Below are 15,330 nucleotides of genomic sequence, written 5' to 3' on the forward strand. Positions count from 1 at the left end.
CTAGAAAGTATTTTTAACTCAGACCATCCCTAAAACTTAGATTTGTTACCCGCCCAGTCCCTAAACTAACTTGCCGTCTATTTTGCTGTTAAACCATGATGAAAAGACATATTTACCCCTTACTTTTATATTTAATATACAATTATTCTTAAAAATGAAAAATATTCCACCCCAAAATATACCCCACATACCCACACTCCATAACCTAAAATTGATTGGCGTCGTATCCTCCTCTCAGCACCTCCCTTCCACCTACTGTGACCAGCTGCCAGAGACTCTCCGTAACTGGCCATATCATCACCACCAAAACCCCCCTCCTACTGCCCTATCCCCAATCTCGTCACCATCTTCACATCAGCCTTTCAAATAATTAACCAATTATTAGTTGAAAAAGGATTATTAAACTAGATTTATCAAGATTGGATGGCTTACAAGTTACAGCTTACCTGAGAAGCAGTGATACCCTGAGTTTCATGTAATGAACCACCTTCAATAACTTCATTTTCATGTAACATCTCGATTTCCTCGATAGGCCATTGTAGGAGCTGCTTCTGGTTTTTGTCTAGCCAAATACTCCTCAGAAATGACTGCATGTATAGGTGAGTTAATGATCTTATATATAATTAAGGAGATAAGTGAAATTATTGAATCTTTGATTACTTGAACTCCAGCCCATCCTTTAGCGATGACATCAGCTTCAGAATCAGTCTCGTGCACCCAACCCATAATTATCCTTCGCTTTTTCACATGATCGAAGAACGATTTGGAAGCGTAGTACCTCCCGTAATCAAGCCTTAAACTGTCGAGTGTTAGTAATCTCTGTTTCCCCTTCGTGCTAGGGTTTATGACAGATGTATCGACCCCATTCGTGCTATCAACCCACACCGGAAAGAAATCAGGGCATTCCCATATTCCTGTTCTTAGAAATTGATGAAGTGGGGAATCATGTTTACTCCAATTAACAAGATCGTCGGGTCTCTGAAGTCACCCAGTTGAGATATGGATTGCCGACATGCTTCACCCATTTTTTGAGATATGGATCGGATAAGTCCTTTAGGACGGCCAAATTCTGGACTTGGCGGTTTTCTGAGTCGATTCCGATGTATAGCATAATAGGCTTGTTTCCGGGGAGGATGGTGACGGAATCAAACCATCAGCCATTGATGTGGAAGGGAAGAAGTGAGAAGAAGAAATTGAGAAAAACAATGAACCAGGTGGGTTTTAAAGGCTTTAAATGGTGAAATGACAAAAATACCCCCACTATGTGGGTTACTAACACCTAAACAAACGGAAATGTTATGAGAGGGATTGGGCGGGTAACAAATTATAGTTTTGGGGATGGTCCGAGTTAAAAAAACTTTCTAGGGACCAAGCGTGCAAGTGACCACAAACCATAGGGACCATCCGTGTAATTTTCTCTAGATTCTATTAATTTTAAAAATCCGAATTTTAATAATTATAAGGTTTTTAATTCGGATATTCTGAAAGAATATGCTTATGAGTATATTCAAAAATAAAAATATTCTTGAGCCGTAAATAATAAAAAAAATTCTTGAACCTTTATCATGAATTTAAAAAACTTCTTGTAGAATAACAAATTCTTAAACAATCAATTGAAGAATAAAAACAAAAAATACATTATTTCTTATAGAATACGGGTAACAATTGTTAAGAATTACATTTATTGTTAAAGAATAAAACTAAAAAACTTTCAAAACGGAAAAGAAAACATCAAAAATCTAATAGCGACTAATACATTCTAAAAGAATAATGTGGTCGGTTTCAATTTTGTGGTCCGTTCTTCAAGCATCAACTTCTGTGATTCCAACAGAATTGGAATTCGTGATTCCATTCCCACAGAATCAGAATTCGTCACCATCTGTAGCAGTGCAAAGAAGGGATAAAAATGGTAAAAATCCGAGAAATTTGAAAAGAATTTCGGATATTAGGTAAAATCCGTGAAGATCTGCAAGTCGTGGGGGCTAAAAATGAAAATATAACCCATATTCTTCAATTTGACGCTGAAAGTGTGAAAAGAGGGTTAAATCTGTGAAGTCTGTAAACATTTAAGGACTGGAATAGTTAAAACGCTGAAGTTGCAGGGACCAAGAATGTAACATCAGTCATCTTCTTCATACTACGAACAAAAAAGAACAGGCTTTTGACTCCTAAAAGTCAAAATCAAATTTCCGTTTACACTCCTCTGATCTATTTTCTGAAAATGACGAAATTGATTACCTGACAATTCTAGTTTCCATCTCGACTGTGTTGTGCAAATCCGACAATTCTAGTTCCCACAGCCTTCCGGTCTTTCCATAAATCAGAAATCAAAATCGAATTTCCGTTCAAATCAAACACCTTTACTTTCTCCAACAAACTGCCTGTTTCTTCGCTGATTCCAATCGAAGTTTTAGCAGTTCGTGCGCCATTAATCTGCCAAATTACATAACTTGTGGATTAGTGTGTGTATTACGATGAAGAAGAATAAAACTTGTCGGCGGAGCTGGAGACGGCGGCGGAGACAGGGCCGCGAGTATGTGGTGAAGAAGCAATTGTTGAGAGGGTAATCGCCATGTTCGGTGGTGGGTATGAGATTTAAAGACGAATATTAACTGATATTCCTTAATTAAAGGGATATAAATTGATTTATATATTTACCATAATTAATTAAATGTAAGATTACATATTTATCCTTTTGAAATGATTGGATTGATGCATACAATAACACAATACTTAAAACATTTGAACCTATATATATATATATATATATATATATATATATATATATATATATATATATATATGGTAAATGGCATAAAAAACACTCTTTTTACACAGAAATTCGATTTTAACACCGTGTTTTTTTTGTGTCAATTTTGACACTGTGTTTTCCAATTTGTTACAATTCTGACCACTTGACCGGTTAACCAGGTTGCATGCTGATGTGTCAGTTTTGATGACGTGGCATGCTGACATTATATAATGACGTGTCAAAATTGAATTTTTTTGTCACAAAAAACACTAAGTTTTCATTTTTTTCGATTTTGACACTAAGTTTAATTTTTTCTTTCAACTTTGACACTATGTTTTTTTGTTCCAAATCGAACATCATTTTTTCCAATTTTGTTCAATGTTGACAATTTTCTATTTGAAACCGTATAAATATTTTTTTAATACATTTAAACCGTATAAATATGTTTTTTTTCATTTAAAAACCATAGTTATGTATAAATACATTTTTTTACACTCAAACCATATTTTTATGTATAAATATGTATTAGTTATTTAAAAATTGTATTTTATATTAAATATGCAACTTTAAAATATGTTTGGAGATTTGGAGGCGTGTAGTTGATCAAAACTCGGATATCAAGTTTGCAACCCATCAAATTTTTACATCTTATTAGAAGCTTATGGTTAGTTTGATTCTCATGATATAACTAATGCTTTGAATGTAAGAAAAAAAAAACACTTTGTATTTAAATAAAAATGTGGTTTTTAAACGAAAAAAATATGTTTATACGGTTTAAAATGTAATAAAAAAATATATTTATACGGTTTCAAATGGAAAATAGACAAAATTGAACAAAATTTGATAAATGATGTTCGATTGGAACAAAAAAACGTAGTGTCAAAATTGAAATAAAAAATTAAACTTAGTGTCAAAATCGAAAAAAAGTGAAAACTTAGTGTTTTTTGTGGAAAAAAAAATCAATTTTGACACGTCAGCATGCCACCTCATCAAAACTGACACGTCATCATGTCACGTCAGCATGTAACCTGGTTAACCAGTCAAGTGGTCAGAATTGTAACAAATTGAAAAACACAGTGTCAAAATTGACAAAAAAAAAACACGATGTCAAAATCGAATTTCTGTGTAAAAAAAGTGTTTTTTGTAATATATATATATATATATATATATATATATATATATATTTGTAAGAATTTTATAGTTAATGTAAATGACATAGACACATAGTAATCTTCAATACATATATTTATCAAAAACTTTGTGTACATAATTTTTACACGTGCAATGCAAAGACATTCACCTAATATATATTTTTCTTGAACCATATTTATTTAAAACCCCATAAGTTTTCAACTTAACTACAACTCAAAAGGATTCTAAATAATGATTTAATTTGTTCAATAATATAATATAAATGCAAAGTAAAATGCGGTTAGTTTAAAAAGGATTTTACTTTGTTGGTGCACATTTTTGGCATGCCTAAAGATCCTACAATCCCTACTTGTTATTATGTTAAGGCTACTCGAAGGTGCATAGATGCCCAAGTTTACTTTAAGTTAGCTTGGTGTTGATGTATTTGAAGATTTGTGTTTTGCTCGTTTTCTCATTGTAATCTCTTATTTATATGTCTCAATGTCATGAAGTTTGGTTGGTTCAAGACATTTGCAAATAGAATTGGATGAACCCATTGTTATTTATTGTTTAGTTATTTATATGTATCAAGGTGTTTTGCTCGTTCCCTCATTGTAATCTCTTATATATATATATATATATATATATATATATATATATATATATATATATATATATATACATATATATATATATATATATATATATATATATATATATATATATATATATATATATATATATATATATATATATATATATGGTGAAGAAAAGAAATGACAACATACTAAGTGCTTGTTTTTTTTCCTTTGAGTTTTGAACAATTAAATTTACCAAATTGGAAATGTATAATAGATTGATTGTTTTTATGTTAATTAGGGCTCATTTTCTCAAATATCATATGTTGAAATAGAGTTTGATTAAGAAGTCACAAGATTGGACTAGAAGATCAAACTAATATAGTAGGATTATACTTTCACAGACATGTCTAGTAGCACTAAATATTTCTATGTAAAATCTTATGTCAAAAGTAATATACATAATTGAAAATTATTTGGGTTTAGTGACACCCGAATATTAATTGATGCAAAGTTGATTATTTTAGGGCTAGCTTCAACGTGATTTCATTATGTGGCATGTCATAAGTTAATACTCAAAAGTTTAGAATAGCTTAAATTGGGTTCGGAAATTGGTGTGTTACCTATTTGTTTATGGATAATCAAAATGTTTAACAAAGTATATTGCCCATATTGATAATGAAATATGTTACCTTTATGATTAAAAATATAAGTACATAGATATTATGGTAAAAATGAACAATATATTTATATGATTTAGCATCTAAGGAAATCCCGAGAAACTACACATGCAACCTTATTGGCTAGACCCAAGGGTTTGGACCCATTTGACAATTTACCATAATATGGGTGCATGAATGCCATTAAGTCATACTATAGGGGTATAAACACAAATTTCCCTTTCTAAAATAGACAACACGTTATCCAGTATCCACAATATCAAAAAACGCTCAAGAAACCAATCCATAAGAAACAAATCCAAACCACTCATAAATCACTCCACTTCACCCAACAAAAGTATTAGATGATGAGAAGAACAAACGTATTGTCATCAAATCTCTGCATAGATGGAAACCATTTTAGCTCCTCACTCCTTCTCTTCACTTTTCAATCTTAAATCCTCTCTCCAACAACAACAAAATCCCAAATCAAACTCAAACGCTTTCACTCTCGCAAACGCCAAACCCATTTGCTGTAATCTCAAGAAGGATTCAGTTTTTCAATCCTTTTCTGCAATACCCAACACCACCAATTGGGTTTCTCATGTTCAGCGTGGATTAGCTGCTTTAGCGATCTCATTAGCACTAAATTTTACCCCTGTTTTGGCTGCCGGGTCTGCATTTGCATCTGAATTTGATGTCCTCAATGACGGTCCTCCGAAAGAAAGCTATGTGCTGGATGATGCCGGTGTTCTTAGCAGGGTAACTAAATCCGATTTGAAGAATCTGTTGTCGGATTTGGAGTACCGGAAAAAAATTCGCATTAATTTCGTTACTGTTCGCAAACTCACGGTTAGTGCACACCAAGTGTTCGATTGAATGTCGCTCTACCATAAAAAAGATTTATTCAGTGTTGTAAATACAAAAACACTAATGTATGAAAACGAAGTAACTTTTTATGATTTAACATTGGGTTTGCAGAGCAAAGCCGATGCATTCGAGTATGCTGACCAAGTTTTGGAGCGTTGGTATCCAACACTAGAAGAGGGAAACAACAAAGGGATAGTGGTGCTTGTAACAAGTCAAAAAGAAGGAGCAGTGTCTGGAGGCCCTGAATTCATTAAGGCTGTTGGTGATACTGTTCTTGATGCCACTGTATCCCAGAACCTTCCTGGTATCCATCTATTTCTTCTCTCCACTATAAAATATTCATGTGTTTAATGCTTCTTAATGCAATGATGATTTTGAGGTTCCCCATTTATACAACAACATTTCATTAATTCATTCTAGAACCCAAATATGCAACATTGTAACTGGACCAGTTACCTTATGACACCTGGCACATGAATTATGCAACTAACGCCTAACAGGTTAAACAAGTTAAGGTAAAATACTAAAATGTTGCATATTTTTGTCCAATAATGGAACTTGGTTGCATATTTTGTTGAAACAACTACTTTGTTGCATAAATCAGGAAAAAAAGTTGAAACGACACAGCATAAACAAACATTTGACTCTTTTAGAATTTGTACCTTGTCTTTTGATAATATTTGCTTATTGTCCGATTTTCTGGTAAAAAAATAGTGGTGTTTGGGGTTCAATGACTTTATAATTTTAAGAACCTCGAACCTTAACACAAATGTGGTTAGGCTTTTTAAACTTCACCCTCATTTTGTGGTTAACCTTTATTTAGGTTAGTGGGTTACTCTCTATACGCAAAACAAAAAGACTTTGAATTTGTTTTGATTCATGTAAATCGGTAATTTTCACTAATCATTTTATTATTAATATTATATTTGAACTAACAAAAAGAAAACGAGTAAAGAAAAATTAGTGGGGCTTTGGGATTTCAGTGCAAGAAAAAAGTTTGAAGTTAAGTTGTGAGATTTCTGATTAGTTGGTCAGGAATTTTAATGTTTGAGATAATGTGAATTTGAAATATTTTAATTTAACTTTCTAATATTAAGTAGGTCTATTTTATCTTTTAAAAAAAATATGTATGTAATTATATGTGAACACCCCTGAAAAAAGATGATACTTAGGCCCTATTTATTTTTTCTATTAACTGTTATTTGGATAAATATGTAAGAAGTTAGGACTTAATGGGAAAAGCCTCTTTTCCCTAACTTGCTCTTTAAATCCTTCTTTCTGCCTTGATTTAAAAAGAAACACCCATATATAGCTTACTAGATTTGTCGTTAAAATATGCATATATGTTTCTTTGTCTGTTTATATTTATATACTTATATTTCTGGAAAATTCAACCTTTTGTTAGAAAGTAAGACTAGTAAAAAATTCAAAAGATGATATATGGTGACCATATCTAAATTTAATATCAAAGTGATCAAATATAATTTGAATCACACGACAGGAGCAAAATTAAATATCTAATACATTTTTTTTTCCCATATAATCTTCTTTTTAACCGAATATTCAAATAAATAAAAAGAGGACACCGTTTTGATTTTTTAACCGTTTTCTCTCCCCTCTGCCTTATTATGATGCTATAGAATCATGTATAGTTCAAAGCAATATTTCATGGTTTCTTCATTATTGAACTATTCTCTTCCATTTGCACCTTATTTGATATTGTATACCAATAATTTTTTTTGTTGCATTGTTTTATAATTACAAAATATTCTATTTTGAGATGACCTACTTGATTGCGATATACCCTTTCTAGGAAGTCACTGGAAGCAAATTACCTATTAGTCCCTTGTTGACCTTAGAAACTGTTGATCGAATTGATTTTGGAGGTGTTTTAGTCATTTGACTAATTGCAATAAAACATTGCAGTTCACAAAAGAGAGGAAATTATTGTTTATTCAAAGGTAAGTTCTAGGAAATAACAACATATTTTGCTATTTTTACCAGTATAGGCAATGTATGTTATCACCCATATTTAGCAAAGAGAGTAAAGTAAATTGCTATTTCCCACAAATTTGTCCTTTATTCAAATTGTGAAGAGTAAAGTATGTTGCTATTTATGACATTTTTGTATGATTTGTAGTGTTGGCGACAGACGAAAAGTACAATGAAGCGGTTTATAGTACTGCTAAACGGCTAGTTGCTGCAATCGACGGCCTTCCGGATCCTGGTGGGCCCGAAGCAAAGGAAAACAAAAGGGAATCAAACTTTAAAACTAAGGAAGAGACAGCCGAGAAAAGAGATCAGTTTACACTTGTTGTTGGAGGTTTGTTGGCTATTGCTTTTGTTGTTCCCATGGCACAATACTATGCCTATGTCTCCAAAAAGTAGTTATATATGCTTATGCATCATGTCTAGTCGTATAAAATTGTCTTCATGGAATACAAGTGAGGAATGTAATTAGAAAAATGATATTTTAAATGTGGATTTGTATTGTTTACCGAATTGCACTTGTTGTTAGTTGCTCTAGCAATGTACTTTAAGGCCTCATTTGTTACGCAAAACACAATATGATAAACAAATTCTATTGCATTTAGCGTGCATTGAACCGAGACTGAGATCGATGTCAATGGGACAGTGAGAGTGGGATCGAGGGCATTCATGTCTTTTGCACATTTGGAAAATTGAGAGAGAGAGTCACTCTCCCTTGGACTTTTTGGGTGCGAAAAAAATTACAATTTAATTGGGATTGCAATTTTAAAGAGACACACTATCTTATCTTATGTCATATCATGACAAACAAAATGGTATATGTCATGTCATTAATGTCAAACAAAGTACAACACATGATACAACATGTTATATGGGACTTAAGGAAGAACGTTAGTCTTAAACATATGATACAAGTTGTAGAAAGTGAAATATAAATATAACTTGGATAAATTTATGGTTTATTTGATAACGTCTTGATTACAATTTGGGGTTTTAAAACTTGAGATTTAAAAGAAACGGCATTTTATCAGCAAATGGTGGATCGGAAAACTTTCCGGTGAGTATTTGTGAAGCAATGTGTTGATTTGCAGCCTCGGTGTAGTGGATTCCATCCCAATTCACATACTCAGTAGTATCATTACAAACTGTTGTTGTAATCGAGGTACCATTTATGGTTTTTGTTTGGCCACACGCCACTTGACTGTTGTAGTTTAGTGGTGGACCGCCGTACCCACAACATGCACCCGTTGGTTGTTCAAAACCTACAAATTCAAACATAGGTTATGAGTATGTTTATGTTTGGCAAAACTACCTTAAAAAATTATAGTTTTTATTTGTGTAAAAATGTTTGGAAAAATATAATTTGGTCTTACATAAAAGTTAAAAGCTACTTGAATAGGGGCATTTAAGTCTTTTGACATGGATATCTTGTGTCTTGCATCGTTTTAATAATAAAGTAGCTGAACTATATATTCGATACTGTATGGACAAAAAGATACTTTGGTCTACAAGTTTATACCTAAAACTTTGATTATAAATAGAAACTAATAACATATTTACTCTTATTTAATATAGTTAATATACTTTATCTTTTACTCATATATTTATTTCTTTTACACATGATAACAATATATTATTTAAAAGCAGTAAAATATCATGTTACATATTACTATATCATCTGTAAGGAAATGAAGTTATAACTACATTGTTTAGAATGTAAGTATATTAACATTAAATATGTTCTTAAGTATGTTGTTAATATGATAAGGAAAAGAAAATATGTTACTATCATAAAATAAAAGATATTAATATTACACTATCATAAAAAATATATAAAACATTAACGGTTGTTTATGTTATAAACTATAATTTGTAATTTTTTATAAACTTAATCACATAATAATCATGTTTACGTATCAACCAATCCTTATCACCTACAGAAACTAAATCAAATCACATATTCACATGTTTGTCCTTTTTTTGAAATTTGCACTGTTTCATATCCTCCATGTGACTCGATATTTGTTTTCTTTCTTTCCACCATGACACGCCCACGTGGGGGGAATATGGAGTGATTTAACCGGTTTTTTAATCAACTTATTTCTTTTATTAATTACCATGTATTTTATCATATATATGTCACTTATTAAATAATACACCAAAAGTGAATTTGTTAGAGAGAAGCACTAACCGTATTTCGAGTAATTTGCAATGAGATTAGATTTAATTTTGAAGATATCGACGTGAGTGACATTTGCGTCTGAATACTGCCCTTGCAATTTCGTGGCAAGTGCATGTAGTTGTATATTGAATAGATTAGCCGCTTGGTTGTGTGTAGAAACACAACCAAGGGAATCGAGCTTTGAGGGATCTGTCCCAAACTTTGCAATGTTTTGGGCCAAGCATCCAAGTGGGCCCGTGTTATGAATCCAAAAGTTTCTTGCACCATCATCATATAATTTCTTAAAAAAAAAAATTAGATACGAGTGTCAACATGTGCATATTTGTATATGTAACAAATAGCAATGTAATTTCATTGTATTATGCATTATACTATTCTGTCTTCATTTCTTCCTATTATAACAATGCTTCTAGAAAATCCAAACACAAAACAATTGTAATTATGAAAAATTATTGAAAGTAGAGTGTTGTAATTGAAAGAAATGAAAGTAGGATTGGTGTGATAATGCACAGATATATGAAAGTATGTTTCTATTTCTTAACAATCAAAGGAGCAAAATGCAAATGGTGTTTTAAGGGTTGAATGCAAAAAATAGACATGAAGCTATGATGTTACAAAACACAAATAAATGAAAATACATTGATATTTGTTCTAGTCCGATGATGTTTTAAATCCGAAATTGTTTATTGATGTAAGTGGATGATATCAATTTGGTCAAAAGAAACTGAAACTAACCTTGATTCCGGCTTCAAATTCGGCTAAAACCAATGGAATCGAAGCCACAATTTGGTCGAAAGATTTTGAGTAAAATGCACCAGCAATATCATTTTGGCCTATGTCGAACATATAAAGCCCCTGGCTAAAGTAGTCTTCATCAGGTAAATACTTGTTGAACCTTTTTGCTGCCAATGGACGAGATAAAAATTAACGTTTTTTCTCATAATTTCATCCATTCCTTGGTCTATCCATGTATGTATGTATGATATGGAATTTCGGTCATAAAAGAGTAATCTTATATTTATATTCAAATTTCAAACCATAGAAAGTATAGTATTATGACTTACACTTGGCTTGCAACTGAAGAACCCGACTCTTGAATCGAAAAAATTGAGCCACTTGTATCCCAAATGAAAACGGGCTAACTGCGTTTACGGACGGGGGTAAAATAGTCGATCCAGCAGCTGCAAAATTGCATCCTTTGCGGAAATTTGGCACACCAAGAGCTTCCAAGTACGCGTTTAGGAAAGGCAAGTCCATAGCATCCACTACAAAACACCATATATGTTCTTAGATACAAATACAAATACAGATACAATATAGATATAGATATAGATATAGATATAGATATAGAACCAACTTAAGAAATCAATGATAAGACGACCGTCACAAAATCTCCCTGACGGTCCCTTAAAATAAGTCTGACCGTTAGGGGACTCGAGTTTATCACCGACACCGGCGACCAGGTCGCCAGTGTCGGAATTCGAGTCTCCAAAGTTAAAGACTGCTGGATAATTGAAGTCGATGCCATTGGTTAGATGTGGTATGCAGAAAATGAACAGTAGAAGAACATGTTTGTTCATATCTCTGGGGGTGGGTGGGTGGTAGGGGTAGGGGGTAGAGGGTAGGGGTGTTCTAAGTTCTAACAACAGCAACCAGGCATGATTTATGTGTATTTTTGTAATGGTGGTGGGTTTCTTAAGGAGTGCTGGTAGGCTTTTGTTTGTAACTGAAGTTTGCTTTGAGGTCACTACTGATGTGAAATTTATTATATCCTTTAATGTGAAAGGACTGCTATATCCTTGTAACCTTATTGTGAATTACTTTTATACCCTTATTAGTTAAGCAGTCAAGGGTGATTCTGTTCTGTTGTCGACTAATTTGGGAGTTTTTGGTAGGGTGGGTTTAAGTCTCGGCTGTTGATTGATGAGTGCGATGGTTAGTAAACAACGTGGTGTTAAATGTTAATTAAGTAGCTTTATAGAAAGGCAAATAGTAAAAGTTGCTTTCAAGAAAGGCAAGCCATGGCTTAAGATCTCTGACCTTCAATAAACAAACGTGGTGTCAAATTCTGACAAACAATTACCTAAATATTTCACTTTAATAACTAGAAGTTTTTTGTTCGTTAAGTATATCAACTATATTTTTCAGTTCAGATCTTATAAAAAAGAACGGGACCGAGTGATTATAAATTTGATATGTAAATTTTTGGTGATGTAAATTCGGTTGATTCCATAATAATAATAATAATAATAATAATAATAATAATAATAATAATAATAATAATAAAATAAAAAAACTCATATGTTTTGATGTTTTTAGGGTATAAATATAAAGTTATTTTTTAATAAAAATTCTAACGTTTTTTTTCATATTTTTAGCAGGTTTATCGAGTAATCTTCTGATTATACATTTTTTTTTCCGAAAATTCACATCCGTCTGAGTTTTTGACGAAAAAGTTCAAAAAACATTTTTCCGAGCATAATATGTTATATGACTATATATATGACACAAGAAATAGTGTTTTCATGCCTTGAAAGATTAAATATGCAACATTTTGACATCAAATAAATATTGAATTATTAAAACAAAATTTATATCAATCAATTCAAAGATGTTGTAGGACTATATGTCAAAAAAATGCAAGCTAAAAAGTATGCTAAAACCACATTATGACTTTCCATAAGGTACTTACATGTAACACCCCGAGTTCAGAAGTGCAAGTTTAGGATGCTTGGTGTAATTAAGGAGGATCGACTCGGCGAGTCCATGGATAGACTCAGCGAGTCGAGTCGTGATTTTGGTCACAGGTTTAGTGACCAACTTGGCGAGTCGGCGGCTGGACTCGGCGAGTCGGTGCTGGAATGAGAAACCATATTTTCAGGGTTTGCACCCTATATAAGGAACCTTATGTTTTCCCCTCAGCCTCTTTGCTGCCCATTTGAGATCCAAAAAACCCTAATTCATGAGGAAACCCCATTGTTGAGTGAACTAGAGCTTGGAGGAGGATCTTTGGTATTTGAAGCTTGAAGGTTTGGAGGCTTGTATCAGGAAGCTTGAGGAGATCAGAAATCTACAGTTGGTTGGGCTCATTTCAGGGGTAAGGAACCATTTCCTTAAGCTATTTCTTCATGGATTCATGTATGGTGATTGATATGAGATCTAATTCGAGATAGAAGCTTGGATATGAGGATGCTACTTCAGATCTAAGCTTGTGATGGTCCTATATGTCATAAAGTTCCTGTATAAGAGTTATTGGTGAAGCCCTTTTGTCCTTAGCCTTATCCCTAGAGTGTTTTGAGCTTATATCTCCTTGGTTTCACGTAAAGTTTGCAACTTTATGTGAGGGCTAGGCTGTAGAAGAGTGGATCTATAGATTTGAGTCCCTGCATGGCTTGAAAAGCCTTTGTATGGAATGAGAACTAAAGAGACTCGGCGAGTTCCATGGGTGAACTCGGCGAGTTGGATGAAGGTGTGCATGAACTCGACGAGTTGGAAGAACAATGATAGCTTCATTTTATTTACTTCTTTTTATAGTTTATTTTAGCACATTTCATTCGCATTTTAGTTAACTTCCATGCATATTTTCCCTTTTGTTATTTTTATGACCATTTCGGGGTACTTTCTAGTTTCTTGAGCATTATTGCAGATTTTCTTGGAAACTAGCGGGGCGACACTCTTGGGAGGCGATTGGGCTTGAAGGGAATTGGGGATTTTGTGCTTGATGGCTATGAAGGTGACTCGTGGGGTAGACTTGTCAATTGCTTGAAGGCTTGGAAGAATTGAGCTTTAAATTTGAAAGACGCGGGAGAATTCTTGAGTGTGCAAGATCAATATTTGGGAGTTTGCGGAAGTTTAGAGTGATGTGGATGGACAAATTGGGCTTTAATTGAAGCAATATTGAAGAAAAATGGGCTAGGAGTTGATTGGATTCGAATTGGGCCAATGGATTAGCTGTGGGGGCCCAAAACTTGAAGAAGCCCAAAATTACCCGTCAGAGCCCGCGACCCGCGTAAGATTCCCCGCGGCCCGCGTGGATTCCTGACAAGGACAATTTTGGGATTTTGCTAAGAGCTCTATATTGGGAAGGTGGGTGTGCCTCTTTAGCCTGATCTTGAAGGTCCGATTTTGAGACTTTCTCTCTGGAGTTTGTAGCACTTTTGGAGGCCAAGAACACTTGAAGAATATCCTCTTTTCATCTCTTGAATCTTGTCAAATGTTTGGTACAATCTTATCTAACGTTGTTCATTTGAGTTTAGCCATGCTTGGCTAAACAAATCTTGGTTGACTTTTTGTTGAATCTTTTGAACTTTTGTTGGATGTTGAAGAATCCATGAACTTGTTCTTAAATCTTTATGGAATTGTTTTGTGTTTTATCATATTATCACTACTAGTATTTTTTTATTCATGAGTTTAAATATGTTTGTGGTGATTAGTTGGCTAATTTCTTGATTAAGTAAATGATCCTCAAATTAGCAAGCAACAAATGATTTTTGTGTTGTTTTTGCTTCACACAATCATAAAAACATTTCCTCCAACATGGTAGTGAAAGCAATTGACTCCTCTTGGATTTGGTGACTTTTTGGTTCTTAATGCTAGTTGACTTTCACTAATTACATGCTATTTGGAATTAGTGACTTTGACTAAGGAAATTGTTATGAGCTTCTCTAGCCATTTCAACAATTAAGAAAAGTCTAGGTAATCTCAAGCTCCTTGGATTGCTATAGCCAAATTAAGGATTTAAATCAAAGTATTGCACCATTGGATTCTAATGATATGTTCATCAAAAGTCAAAGTGAGGAAACTTTAAGTCAACCATCTCCCCCTTATTGATTTTACATCAAACTCTTATTTTTGTTGCATTTGTCTATTTAAATCATAGTTAATTCTAGTTTGTTTCAAGTATTTCAAAACATCAAAACCCCCCATTTTATTTTTATTGTCATTTTACAAGTATTTTTACAAAGAGATTTTTCATAGAGTTATAAATTGAACCAATCTCCGTAGATTCGATCCCTTTACCACTATACACTATTTTAATGTGTAATATTTAGGGTTATTATTTTTGTCGGCCTCGACAACCACCAAACAACTCAGCGAGTCTATTGAATATTGCCTTGGACTCAGCGAGTCTGAAGTCCTAACCTTTTTCTGGTTGAACGGTGAATCGGT

At 33.1% G+C, this 15,330-nt stretch overlaps 2 protein-coding genes across 2 annotated transcripts; one reads left to right on the plus strand and one right to left on the minus strand.

Moving 5' to 3' along the window:
• The first annotated feature begins 5,424 nt into the window (after positions 1 to 5,424).
• TLP18.3 (thylakoid lumen 18.3 kDa protein) lies at positions 5,425 to 8,492 on the plus strand. Its single transcript, XM_079016884.1, has 3 exons — positions 5,425 to 5,972; positions 6,102 to 6,294; positions 8,131 to 8,492. Exons 1-3 carry the CDS (start codon positions 5,529 to 5,531, stop codon positions 8,376 to 8,378), a joined length of 885 nt encoding a protein of 294 aa, XP_078873010.1. The 5' UTR covers positions 5,425 to 5,528; the 3' UTR covers positions 8,379 to 8,492.
• A 429-nt stretch (positions 8,493 to 8,921) lies between these two features.
• On the minus strand, positions 8,922 to 11,900 carry LOC145069948 (GDSL-like Lipase/Acylhydrolase superfamily protein). Its single transcript, XM_079016883.1, has 5 exons — positions 11,519 to 11,900; positions 11,226 to 11,426; positions 10,897 to 11,063; positions 10,171 to 10,441; positions 8,922 to 9,241 (listed from the first exon to the last, which is right to left on the minus strand). Exons 1-5 carry the CDS (start codon positions 11,739 to 11,741, stop codon positions 8,973 to 8,975), a joined length of 1,131 nt encoding a protein of 376 aa, XP_078873009.1. The 5' UTR covers positions 11,742 to 11,900; the 3' UTR covers positions 8,922 to 8,972.
• Positions 11,901 to 15,330: the final 3,430 nt, after the last annotated feature.

The sequence above is a fragment of the Lactuca serriola genome, chromosome 8 (assembly GCF_051521515.1).
Source record: "Lactuca serriola cultivar US96UC23 chromosome 8, Lser_US96UC23_V15, whole genome shotgun sequence".
NCBI classification, from domain to species: domain Eukaryota; kingdom Viridiplantae; phylum Streptophyta; class Magnoliopsida; order Asterales; family Asteraceae; genus Lactuca; species Lactuca serriola.

Excerpts from the sequence above, each read along its gene's own strand:
- TLP18.3 (XM_079016884.1), top strand. The coding sequence starts at position 5,529 with ATGGAAACCATTTTAGCTCCTCACTCCTTCTCTTCACTTTTCAATCTT. Across the intron at positions 5,973-6,101 it reads TTACTGTTCGCAAACTCACG|AGCAAAGCCGATGCATTCGA; the intron begins GTTAGTGCACAC and ends TTGGGTTTGCAG. Across the intron at positions 6,295-8,130 it reads TGTATCCCAGAACCTTCCTG|TGTTGGCGACAGACGAAAAG; the intron begins GTATCCATCTAT and ends TATGATTTGTAG.
- LOC145069948 (XM_079016883.1), bottom strand. The coding sequence starts at position 11,741 with ATGAACAAACATGTTCTTCTACTGTTCATTTTCTGCATACCACATCTA. Across the intron at positions 11,064-11,225 it reads TCTTCAGTTGCAAGCCAAGT|CAAAAAGGTTCAACAAGTAT; the intron begins GTAAGTCATAAT and ends GTCCATTGGCAG. Across the intron at positions 10,442-10,896 it reads AATTTGAAGCCGGAATCAAG|AAATTATATGATGATGGTGC; the intron begins GTTAGTTTCAGT and ends TTTTTTTTTAAG.